This window comes from Lycorma delicatula, chromosome 2 (genome assembly GCF_047948215.1).
Source record: "Lycorma delicatula isolate Av1 chromosome 2, ASM4794821v1, whole genome shotgun sequence".
Classification (NCBI taxonomy): domain Eukaryota; kingdom Metazoa; phylum Arthropoda; class Insecta; order Hemiptera; family Fulgoridae; genus Lycorma; species Lycorma delicatula.
The window spans coordinates 231,164,856-231,177,631 of record NC_134456.1 but is presented as its reverse complement, the minus strand read 5'-3'; the positions used below and the strand labels follow the sequence as shown (position 1 = coordinate 231,177,631).

General features: G+C 29.1%; 1 protein-coding gene across 4 annotated transcripts in view; it reads left to right on the top strand.

Annotated features, from left to right (window-relative positions):
• The window catches only part of LOC142319723 (phospholipid-transporting ATPase ABCA1-like), a 240,390-nt gene that overhangs the window by 184,081 nt on the left and 43,533 nt on the right, over window positions 1-12,776 (top strand). For all 4 annotated transcript variants that reach the window (XM_075357320.1, XM_075357321.1, XM_075357319.1 and 1 more), the window contains 4 exons: window positions 1,201-1,378; window positions 5,883-5,998; window positions 10,645-10,789; window positions 12,114-12,237. In XM_075357320.1, the coding sequence (XP_075213435.1) occupies window positions 1,201-1,378; window positions 5,883-5,998; window positions 10,645-10,789; window positions 12,114-12,237 (563 nt within the window). The remainder of the gene's footprint in view (window positions 1-1,200; window positions 1,379-5,882; window positions 5,999-10,644; window positions 10,790-12,113; window positions 12,238-12,776) is intronic.

Genomic DNA, 12,776 nt, shown 5'->3' with positions numbered 1-12,776 from the left:
CATTATTCTTCATTGCATTTTTTCTTATACAAGAAACCCTGTTATTTTTTATTATTCATTTCCTGCCACCCTTTTTACTCAAATTATTTCTTTATTCCTTTGTTGTTCATTATCAAACAACTCTTTCTGCATTATTACCTTCCTTTAACATTTTTTCAGTGTGTTCAGTATTTTGTATCTCTGATTATTTAATTCTAAAAATAAATGAATAAAAATACTAAATACTATTATTATTATTTTTTTAATTTTTTTTTTTTTTACAATAAAAGTATAATTCAACAATATAGGAGCACAACTGCACAAAAATGGTACCTAGAAAAATATCAAACATTAATACAATAGTCTAGCTAATGAAAGAAAATAATAAAAGATTGAGCTGTGACAGTCTGCAACCAAGCAGCCTAAAAAAATGTTTAATATGAACAAGATTAAAGCTGCCTTTAATGATAATAAAATTCTGTTTTATGTTATTCAATGAAAATGTTTTTATAGCAAGAAAAATTCTGTTTACATTTAGAGAAAACCATGGTTTTATATACTTTTTTCTGTATGAAACTTTTAAGTTTATAACTTTTGTAAAATATGTAGTTAATATGTTAAAACATAAACTTTTTTTATCTTTACCTTCTCATCAAATTTAAGATATTTCAGTATGGTGGAACTTTGAAAAACTTGTACTTCCACAGTTTCAATTTAAATGATACTACTACATGGACATAAAAACTGCAATTTCCCATGTTTTTAAGTGTCAATACATTTCTTGCCGTTAAAATAATTGTAATAAAATAACATAAAATGGAATAGGATTTAATTTGATGTGTATTATGGTGTATTAAGAAAATATCTTGTCAAATAATTACTATTACCAGTCTTAAATAATGCAATATTCCTTTATCTTAGTACAAATAATTTAATAAAGCTAAAGCTGTATTAAAGGCATCATCTTGTATTGAAATAATACTAAGTAATACAAAGTACAATCTTGTTTTTTTCCCATAAAATTTTACATTGACGTGAAACTTTATACTATAATAATTCAGTTGTTTTTTTGTTTTGATAAAATATTTTTGTAAGTTATTTTAGGAAAATTAATTAGAATTAATAGTAATTATTTTCATAATGTACCTGTAAAGTTCCATAATTTATTTTAAGTGATTTTTATTGGTTTTTTTTTTATTCTGGTATTTCTGACTTTTACAGAAAACAGAGTGGCATTTCATTACTTCATGCTATTTCTGTATTATTTGCCTTAAGTTTTGTTCCTGCTTCATTTACACTATACTTAATTGAAGATAGAGTGACAAATTCAAAGCATCTTCAACTTGTGTCTGGAATTAATAGAGTTATTTACTGGGTCCAAGCATACTCATGGGATATGGTAATTATTTAATAGCTTTTAACATATACATTTTTATTGAATACAGTGAAATGTGAAATTAACAAAAATTACATTGTATAATTAGTCTCTTAGTTTATGTATTTAATTTAACCCATCCTCATACAATTTACATTCAGATAGTATTTGTGTATGTAGTTGTGGATTAAACTTTTCTATAGTCTTAATCTCATACTGCCCTTATTGTTTGTATTTTAAAGTGTAGAGCATTTGTTGGCAAGTCACTTTAAAATTTGTTTTATAAATTAACAGTCATGTATGGATTACTAATATTTATTACAGATTTCAGATTAACCGAAGAACTTATAAAAAATCATGTAAATAATTTACTTGTGTGAATGTACAGACTTGGGCAGATTTGGTTTGTTTTGAAACACTTTAATCAACTGATTTAAAGTGGTAATCATGAAATGCTTTATATGCAGTTATCTGAGGACTCATTTGTTCCAGCCTGCTTGATCAGTGCCAGCACCTTTGCTTTGCTGATTCCTGTAGAAAGTAATGTGGTAAATTCAAATCCAATGATTGAAGGAGATAAAAATTCTTGCATGCATAGTGTCCATGAAATTATTTTAAAAATTACAAATAGATTATCACTATTAACATTATTATCAACAACATTAAGGCTCACAGTATGACTTTGCAAAGTTCAACCTACACTTCTGCTTTTATTTATATAGAAGTCTTAAAACAAATTGTGAGGAACTTTAGATGATCACAGTCATGTTTCTGAGAATAATTACCAGAAAAATAAAAAAGAAACTGAAGTTTTTCTTCCCAATCATATGTCTTGCATTACTGAGTTTTCGTAATCTCATTTCATCTGTACATTGGAATATTGTTTTAGTGTTAGATACTTGCAGTTGTGCTTGAAATTAAATTTAAAATGAGTGGTCCTTTGTCAGATGGAGCAAAGGCAGAAATATAAGCAAAACTACATTTCCTTAATTGAAAAGGGTGAAACCAGCAGATTGTTAAAACGAAAGTAAGATCTATGAATGGATTGATTGCTTTAAAAAATGTAGGATTTCTAAGATAAGAAGTGGTAAATGTGGGCCTTCTACTTCAAAGAAAAGTCCTATTGTTGAAGCAATTAAAGAAAAGATTCACAATAATTAATGTTTTAAATTTAATGAAGTTGCTAGTAAGTTGAATATAAACTACAGTTTGGCATTTTCAGTTATTCAGGATTCTTTAAATTTTTGGAAAATCTGTGCTTATTGGGTTCCATGACAATTGATAGACATCCATAAAGAAAATTGTTTGAAAATTTCCCAGAAGCTTTTGAAAATGTGAAAATCAAGGAGACTCTTTTCCGAAGTGCACTGTAACTAATAGGAGGCAAGGACCTATAACTTTGAACCCGAAAGTAAGGAACATTGTTTAGTGTAGAAACATCCTTTAGCTCCTTTGGGAAAAAAAATTCAAAAAACGTCTGCAGGTTAGTTTATGATGACAGGATTCTGGGAAATGGAAGGTTCAGTTTTTATTCACTTCATATGTAAAGGTAAATCGATAAATAGTGAACTACTGTGATCACCGTGCAAAAACTGAAGTTCAAAAGGCATGGCAAATCTTCAGAAGATGTGATTTTGCATTAAGATATTTCTCGATCTCATTCATCTAACAAAACCGTCATTATTTGCCTTCTATACCATTCACCATACAGTCCTGACCTAGTTCCAAAAAATTTTAATCCTTTTGGCTCATGAAGAAGAACTGTGATGGAATCATTTTTATTTTGATGAAGAGGTCACAGAAGTGATGGAAAAGTGGCAATCAAAAATTCTTTCCTGGGAGATAATGAAAAGCTTGTTTAAAGATGGACCAAGTACATAGGTTCAGGAGGTAATTTCATTGAAAATTAAGTATATTTCATTTATGAAAGTACATATAAAAAGAGTATTTTTTTTACCTTTCTTCACTTGTATTTGATCATTGTAGATTTATCTATGATCCAATTCAACCAAAAATAAAGTGATGTCAGGCACATCTTCAAAGATTTATATATATATATATATATATTAAAACAAACCATTTTTGAGACATATAATAACTATAAGATATTATTTATTTTTGTTTAAATTCTGTGCACATTGAATTTCTGAACTCCCTCAAACTCTCTCTTTCTTTCTATATATATATATATATATATATATATATATATAAAGGGTGGAGTAGAGGAATGCATGTTTTTTACTACTGAATAACTCCAGTTCTTTTATTTATAAAAAAGTTTTACATTAAATAATAATATTTTAATTTCATTTTTAAAATCAACATACCTTAATTAGGTTCGGAAAATAATGTCAGTAAGATGACATCCCCTTTTTGTCAGACCCAAATTTGGAGTCTCTCCTCAAAGCTGTGCATGACTTTCTCCAACATTTTATTCAACACAGCTTTCTTGACAAATGGAATTTTTCAGGTCTTCGACTGTGTGTGGCTTGTTGACGTACTTTTGATTTCAGGTAGCCCCACAAAAAGAAGTCACAAATCGATATATTGGGAGAGTATGGGGCCCAAGAACATCACTGAATCGTGAAATGACATGTCCAGGAAACATTTGTCAAGCCACTTCAATTTGATGCTCTCACCATGTGAGCTGTAGCCACCATCCTGTTGGAACCACATTTCTCTTATGTCTCCTGATGCCTTTCCAGTTCGGGACACAGGAAGTTGTTTAACATTTCATTGTAGTGTGCTTATGTCACTGTAACTGAGGTTCTCCCCTCTTCAGAAAAATAAGGCCCTACAATATCTATCTTGGTGACACCACCACCACTCTTTGAGCTCTGGAGAAGTTTTTGGTGTAGTTCACATGGGTTCTTCGACGCCCAGAACTGACAGTTCTGTACATTAATATAGCCATCCAGATGGAAATAGGCTTGTCACTCATCATTATTAGGGCGTTTGCATCTTCTGCAAGAATGGAGTTCATTATGTCACAAAATTCTTTGCGTTGCACTAAATCTCTTTCAGTTAGCTGCTGGGTGATCATTATTTTGTATGGGTGAAATATGTAAGATGCGATGAAACAAATGATGCGACATACCCAGCGCTACAGCCTGTCGCCTAGCAGATCGTTTCAGACTAGAAGTGTCCTTCTCCCTCTGTCCATGTTTTCTGGAGTTTGGACTGAATGGGGAAGACCAGATGGTTTTTTCTTCATCATAGATCCAGTACTTCTAAACGCCTCAACACGTCAAAGTATGGTGTTTTGATCTGGAACTTCATCTTGATGTTCGACATTAAAATTCCAAGGAAAAAGACATTAACCTGTAACCACAGAATCATTGTTTCTAAAAAACTGCTTGACAGCAAACACACGATGTTCTATGCTCCATTGTGACTGAAACTGTGTAGTCTGAGCTGTCAGTCAGAGGCCATCAAAGGTCAATACCCCCACTCACCATTGAGTATTAGCAGTTTAAAAAGCATGCATTTCTTCTGTTCCACTCTTATATAAGTCATATAAGATATAAGTAAAGTTTTTCTTCTGAAAAATTCACACATTTAGCTAGAAATCTATATTTGTGCAAAACTGTACTGAAGGTTTGGGATTCAGATTTATTAGCATTACAATGTTATGCGTACACATACTTTATGTAATTAAGCCTTTTTCTGATAATTTTATGACTGCACACACAATATAAGGAAATAATCAAAAATAATTTTGTTTGGACTCATGTGTATGTGTATGTATATGTGTGTATTTTGTTTAACATATGCATGTGTGTAAGGGCCTATCATTACACATTAATTTTTCATTCTAGAAATCTTACATCTTTTAGTTTCAACATGTTATTCTCTTACTCTCAATGTTACATTTATACAGGTTTCATTTACTCGAGCAGGTTTAAATTGATAATGTATTGTATTATCAATAAAAAAATGGAAGTATATTTGAATAAATAAATTTGTTTGAAAGTGTAAGATTTATAAAATTATGTACTATGTTTCCTCTTGGCCTTTTTGATGAGTTGTTAACTTATTACATGAATAATTTTTACATGTTTAATCTTCAGGAATATATTAAGAAATAGTTATGTTCTGTGCAGTCATATCAGGATTTCCCTGTTGATTTTACTTTTATACCGGTAATATAAATATATAAAAGTTGAACTATTAAAATGATATCCAAACTGTCTTACATGTCCTTAGGTGATTTTGTTGTGTTAATATTATGAGTAAAGAAAGAGCGGGATGAAAATGTTGATTTCAGAAGCAAATGAAAGAGATCAAGATTTAGCCAAAGTTAGATAAAGCTAACGAAAAGAATATTATAAATAGGGATATATGAAATTAGAAAGGATGAAAAAGAGGAGTGATGGAGGGATTGGATGAGATGGTGATCTGTGATTGATCACCAACCCAGAATCCTAAATAAGGGGGGAAAAGAATGTTGAAATCATCATCTTTTATATTGTATAATTTTTTTTCTTATTTTTACTTTTTAAATTCTAATATTAGTTTTTTTTCCTAGTGTTGTTATCTGGCATCAGCTACATTATGTGTCTTCATATTTGTAGTTTTCAATGAACAAGCATATATATCATCTAGAAATTTTTTAGCTTTTGTATGTCTTCTTGTTTTGTATGGGTAAGTTTTAATTAAATTATAATACTTATATAACTTTACGAAAAATTATTGCACTATATTTTGTATTAGTTAAGTGTGAACTGATTATGGAAAATGTTGTACCGTACAAAATCTTTAAAAAATATACTAAAACTTAATTACAGAAAAGATGGTTTTGATATCAGAAAGAAAACAAAGAAGACAAAATTAAGATGTCGCTCCAAAGTTAATTGCCAGTGAATGTTTTGTTTGATAATCTAGTTCACTAAAATCTATTTTTACAAAAATGAATTGTTTATAGTTATAAAAAATACAACATATAAAGAATTTAGAGAATAATTTATTTGAAGTACATAGAATATTGAAGTAGAAGTCTTTTAAAGGACCAGTCCAGTTCAATTATTTAAAATGTGTAGATTTATTATCTCTGAATTATGATTTTCAGTTTGTAAATTCCTCTTAGAATTCATTTTAAATGTTTCTACATTTGCCAGACATTACTACTTTACAATTTAACCATGTATACGCTGACCGTTTTTTGTATTTATGTAAAATTAAAATTTCATAAAAGCGTATTGATGATTGTTATGTTTGTAATTTGTGTTGTTCTTTTTCTGTTTAAAAAGATATTTCTATTATAATAACACATGTAAACTGTAATATTGTGGTGATTGCCTGGGTTTTTGGAAATTTAGGACAAAATGAAGCATAAACATATATTCTATGTATTTATGTAGTCCAGTTTATATGTACTGTTTCAGCCAAATACAAGACTCACAAAATTATCACAAGTGCTATAATATTCTGTTATTTATAAAACCTAATGCAATTTAGAAGTGTGTAAATTTATCAGAGTTAATAATCATTCAAAATATTTGCTTATTAATTATAGTTCATTATATGTTCTGATTGACAAATACAGTGTACTTTGTTGATATTAACCGTTCAATAAGAGTTTTATGTGATTAATCAGTCAATTGTTTGTTGCAAAACTGTGAAATAGAAATGAATTATTTATTTACTGTTTATAATATGTTAATATTTTAAGTAAATTACCTCTTTTGTGGTTTTATATTAAAAAAAATAGTTAGTAGAATTACATTAGTTAACAGATACCGTAAAATAAAGAATATGATGTTAGATAAAGCTAATAAATGGCTTTACAAAAATATAATAATTAATATTGTAAAAAGTAGTAAGTAGATGCTGTAATTTTAACGACACCTCTCTTAACATTCTGTCTATTATTGGCTAGAAAAGGTTTGTATATTTTGAAGTATCATATACACAGGTAAAAAAAACCTGTCATAACCAAAGTAGTGAACTGAATCACTACAATGGCCTGAACTTCTTGTTATATATAAATACGTTCATTGATTGACCTGAATTATACTAGTAAAATTATTCTTAAATAAATCTTATAAAAACTTTCTTTAGTGGTTTATCTTTCTTCCATGTTTGCACTTTTAGATCCACTATCTCGTTATAAATTTCATCTGGTACATTTTCCTTCTCTTTCTTTTTATTTCTAGTTCTTCTAATCTGATTCACTCTTGCTTTTCTAACCACCTTTGTAATATGTTCTGTGAAGGAAGTCCTCTTAAGTATTTAGTAAACACTTAATCGACACTTCATTTATATTGTATTAGCTTTGTAAAAGAAGTGATAGTTAATATTTCAGAATCCTTGAGAAATTTACATTTACAAAAGGATAGATGCAGATCTGATAAAAGAAGTTGTTAGTCATCAAGTAAATGCTGATGGGAATCATAGTAATTATAAATGTTACAATGTTTGGCTAATTCATCTTACCCTGATCTCTGAATTAAAGCTCTGGGTCATCAGTTTAATTAGATATGACACAGCGATTAAATGTATGATTTCAATTTCCTAATCAGTGCACAGCCCACCAAGAAGAAAAGATGTTTCTTACCTTACAACCATATTGGTTTAACCTCAGCTTTCTGAAAATACCAACATAATCCTTCTTCACACCTTTACTCTTAAACTACTACACCAGGCAGTAAACTTATTCCATTAAAGTAGAAAAAGGATCTCCTGTTGTTGTGGCACTTTGACATGAAAGTAGTTCGTTGTTTAGATCAGGCGTGGACCGCCTTTCCTAGGTTGCAGATCAAGTTATCATTCTGTCCCTAAGTCAAGGACTGGAGAAACTTATTAAATAAAACATTATTATTATTAAATGAATTAAAACAAGTTGCTACATCATATTTCACTTATTTATAGTATAATACTTTGGAGTAAAGCTCTGCATAAATTTAATGACATAACAATTTAATGTGAGGATTGGCTTTGTATTGTATTGTATGATTATCAAAGTGATATAGGGATGTCACATTATTGGCATCCCAATGATGCCTGGCTTATTACTATCAGATGTAAATAGTCAGAGGGCAAAAGAGGACTCCTGTTAAAGCCCATCAGGGCTAGGAACAGCGGGGTAGCGACTGGAAGTATCACAAGATGGGTGTTTCCGCTACGGGGTTGGGGTGTTCATAGGACAGCTTAGGAACTTTTATTTGACAGTTTCTGAATCTTTAAGCATAAGAACTTTTTATTGAGGGGGGTCATTTTTCTATAGTTATATCTTTGTTAAACCCACAAAAACATATTACTAAAGTAATTTTATCCTAATCTCATATTATGTCATGTTTCCCTTTTTTTCAGTGAGTTAGATTTACTTTTTCTCAGATATTTGTGTGTTTATATAAGTTCTACTTACTTTTTTTTTAGCTCAAGCAGTGCTACTCATAACAATATTTTTATATTACTTTGATAATTATTATCAAATTGTTCCTAGATCCAATAGAATAATTTAGACGATTTTTAACATAAGGGCCACATATTATTAGTAGATTATCAGATTATATAAAATATGTTAATAATACTAATATTGTGAAGAATGATCTTGATTTTTCCAGGTTGAGGATTTGAAAATACTTTTCAGGATTGCAGTATAATTAATGTAGTACCCAATTTCATCCATATCAGAAATGCATTATGTTTATTTTGTGTATTTCTTCTGCTTCACTTATTTTTTTGTTCTCTCTACTTAAAGTAAGTTAGTCATCAAGTATAACTTGATGACCAAATTTTGTAATATAACAATAACTGTTATTTCTTTGAGTAACTTAATTTTTATCATTATATTGTCATTTGAGTTACTTTAATATGTATATTTATTAATTCCATTATTTTCATTAACTTATTCTGTGTTTTTAAAATTATGATGTGCATTTTTTTCTTTTGAGGCCACATTAAACCACTTAGTCAGTCTATTTCCAGTGTTCTTCGAAGAGCACACTCCATTAATCTTCTCATTCTGCCAGTACTTTTGATGGTCTGATCTTTGTTTCTGCATTTTTCCTGTAACTTTCCACTGTGTGTCTGTTCTGTAGAGAATTTGTGTGCTTTGAGAGTGCTGTTTATTTTTGTATTGTTGAAAGCATCGTCGATCATTAGTCCAATTTCTTCAAGATCCTTCTTAATTTTTCACTAGTTTTCTTTTCCAGATTCCTGAGAACCAGTTGTTTCAGAATTCGGCCTTCAGGTATGTGGAAAAAATGAGAAATCCTTCTCTTCTTTATTGTGCTGATAATTAGGTCGATTTCTTTATGTGTAGTTTCATTAGTGGGAATTCATCTGACCCCATTCTTCTGGTAATTTTCGTTTAAACAGGTTCTGTTGATCCGGTGTTCTGTTTTATTAGTTGTCAGTTTTACGTTCATTTTTAATTTGAAATATAATTTCACAGCCATACAGTGCCTCTGGGAGAATGACTGTTTTATAGTGGGGAATTTTGGATTGTATTGAAAGGCATTTTTATTGTAGGTCTGCCAGATTAAACCTTGCACTTTTCTAATTTTGGAGATTCTATTTTGCCAAGCAGATCTTTCTTTTAATTTGCAGTCTATTTTCCCTTAATATTTAAAAGTCCTGAACTAGTCTAATTTCATTCCTGTTAATCTTGAATTGATTTGTGTAGAGAGGGGGCCATAATTTATGTTTTTTCATAAGAAATTCTTAATCCAATTTTTTGGTCTATATTTTCAAAGCTATATGTGAGCGAAATTCGTTCCTCTTCTAAGTCAGGAGAGCCAAGTTGTCAGTAAATCCTAAGCAGTTTATTTGAATAACTTTCCCTCTTCTTCCAATTTAGGTTTTCAAAGGATTCTTATCCGCCAGTTTTCATTACATAGTCCAGAGCATGTTAAAAAGTAGAGGGGAGAGTCCATTCCCCTTTCTTAATCCAATTTTAATGTTGAAGGGATCAGACATTTCTCCTCAGAACTTGGATTAGGTGTTTGTTAACATCAGTTTGATAATTTTTACTAGTTTTGGGTGTAGCCCGTAATACCTGAGGATCTTAATTAGGGTTGGCCTGTGAGTACAATCATAGGATATTTTTAAAGTCGATGAAGGTAATAAAAAGTTGCTTGTGGACGAGTTTGTAATTTTTCCATTAGACTTAGAATTTGAAACCCTCCTTGTTATTCGCGTAGTTGAGGTCCAGTGTGTTTTTTAGTTTTATTGTATTTTGCCTAATTTTTTTTTTGAGGTCATGAAAATGTATTATTATGTATTTATTATTTTTCATTGATTTGTTTTTTCTTACATTTTTGAGAGTTTACATTAATTTGTTACAGATTTTCATGTATTCCACTGATGTATCCTGCAAGTTTTGTATTTAAGGTTCCAAGCTCATCGTTTGTTAGTTTAGCTTGCGCTAATATGTTTATTGGCATAATTACAACACTAACAACATTTGTTCTTAGTATTTTTGAAGATGAGGTAAGATTTTTTACTACACATGAGGTATAATTCATGTACTACACCATGTATAACTCAGCAGATACAGTCTGTTAAAACATGAAGTCAAGTTTATTTTTGTCTTTATTGTAGTAAAAGTCCTGTGACTCTGTATTTTCTTCTTTTAAATTGTTGTGACATGTATTGAACAAAACTGAATTTTATTGTGTCATAACTGAACTGAACAATAATTCAGTTCAGTTCAGATTGGAAAAAAGTTGTTATTAATGTAGGATCCTAATTATAAATAGTCATTTATCTTATTTTTCAATTCAAGTATTATATAATATCTATCTAAAGTCAATCTATTTTATAATTAAAATGTATTTATTAAATTAATTCATAAAGGAAATTACAGGGCACAGGCCTTCATAACATTTTACTTTTTTATGTATTGTGGAAATAAATATCAGTTGAAATTAAAATGTGCTTTTTGCACTCACTTAAAGGACCAGCATTTGGTATGATGTGTTAGCCACGCAAATGAGCATAGCAAAATCTATGCATGCTTGTTTAGTAATTTTTAGAAAAATTCTTGTTAACTGTTATTTAGCAGCTGGATAAAGTATAAAATAGAAAATACTTTGATTATTTATATGTCACATTTCTGAAGGCGTTTTCTTTTAATAAGCCTTAGTTTATAGTGTAGATTCTAGCATGAAAGTTCTGTATGAATGTTTATGTTTTAATTCTGTCTATATTTGTTTACAGTTTTTTTAAATGTTATTTTCACAAAATTTTAGCTTATTATATTAATTTTGTTTTCCAATTGTAGGTTATTGTAACTTAACTATGTAATAATATTAAAAATAGATACTGAACTACAGTTGCTGGAATGAATGCTCGGTAGATTACTGTATTGGTGAATACATGAGGTTAGATTCCTGCAGCAAAATATTGTGTTGTATTAGTGAAAAACTAATAGAAACAGTAACTTATAAATGTATTTTTTAAGAAAAAATGTCAAATAACGTATTTCTGTAAAATTATAAATTACATAAAATAAGACCATCTTCTAAACTGAAGAAGAGCTGTCTTTTTTATCTAAAGTATGCATTTTTCAACCATGTGGTTTATTAGAAAGCCTTACTTTTTCTCTGCCCTATGTAAACACATTATTTATTTACATGTATAATGTAGGTTAAGTAGAAAATTCATCTATTCTAAATATCATAACAGTGGGCCTCTAATCTGTACTATCAAATTTTTCTATAAAAACACAACTAAAGTGTCCAATACCAAACTGTTTACACTGACAGTTTATTTGATTTCAATTAACCTATTTTTTTAAATACATTTTTTCCAGGAATTAAAAGCCGTTGATGTTATCTTAAAAGAAATTTTTTTGGTGTTTCCTCATTTCTGCCTTGGTGATGGATTGATGAAACTAGCAACAAATCATCTCACTTATTTTTCATTAAAATCATTTGGTAATAGTATAAGATGTAATAATATTAATTGTTTTAATCAAATATTAGATTGTGCTTTTAAAAGTTTTTTTTCTCTTCAGAACTAAAAATTATAAATCTTTTTATTTAAAATTGAGTAAAAATTTATTTAGCATTCCAAGATCACAGTATGTAAAAATAGAATTTTAATCTATTTTGTTTTTATCAATTATTTTTGATTAGACAATCATCTGTCATGTGTGGACAAGCATCCATAATTGTTAGATGGTTGCTACTGTTGGGAACATTTGAGAGTGACTTTAGTCTTTTTCTTATGTCTCATCATGTACAATCTTTTTATTTACCTTCTGTATGCATAATTAAACCTACATATTTTTTAATCTAACAAAATACTTTTGGTGAAATGTTTTATATCTTAACTGTTAAGACATTCATAACCAAAAATTTTGAAAAATAAAAGTGATATGTCAGTTATAAAGTCAATGAATGATGTTTCTGTGTATTAATTATTATTAATATATATATATATATTATATTATATTTTTTATTGAAAAATATCA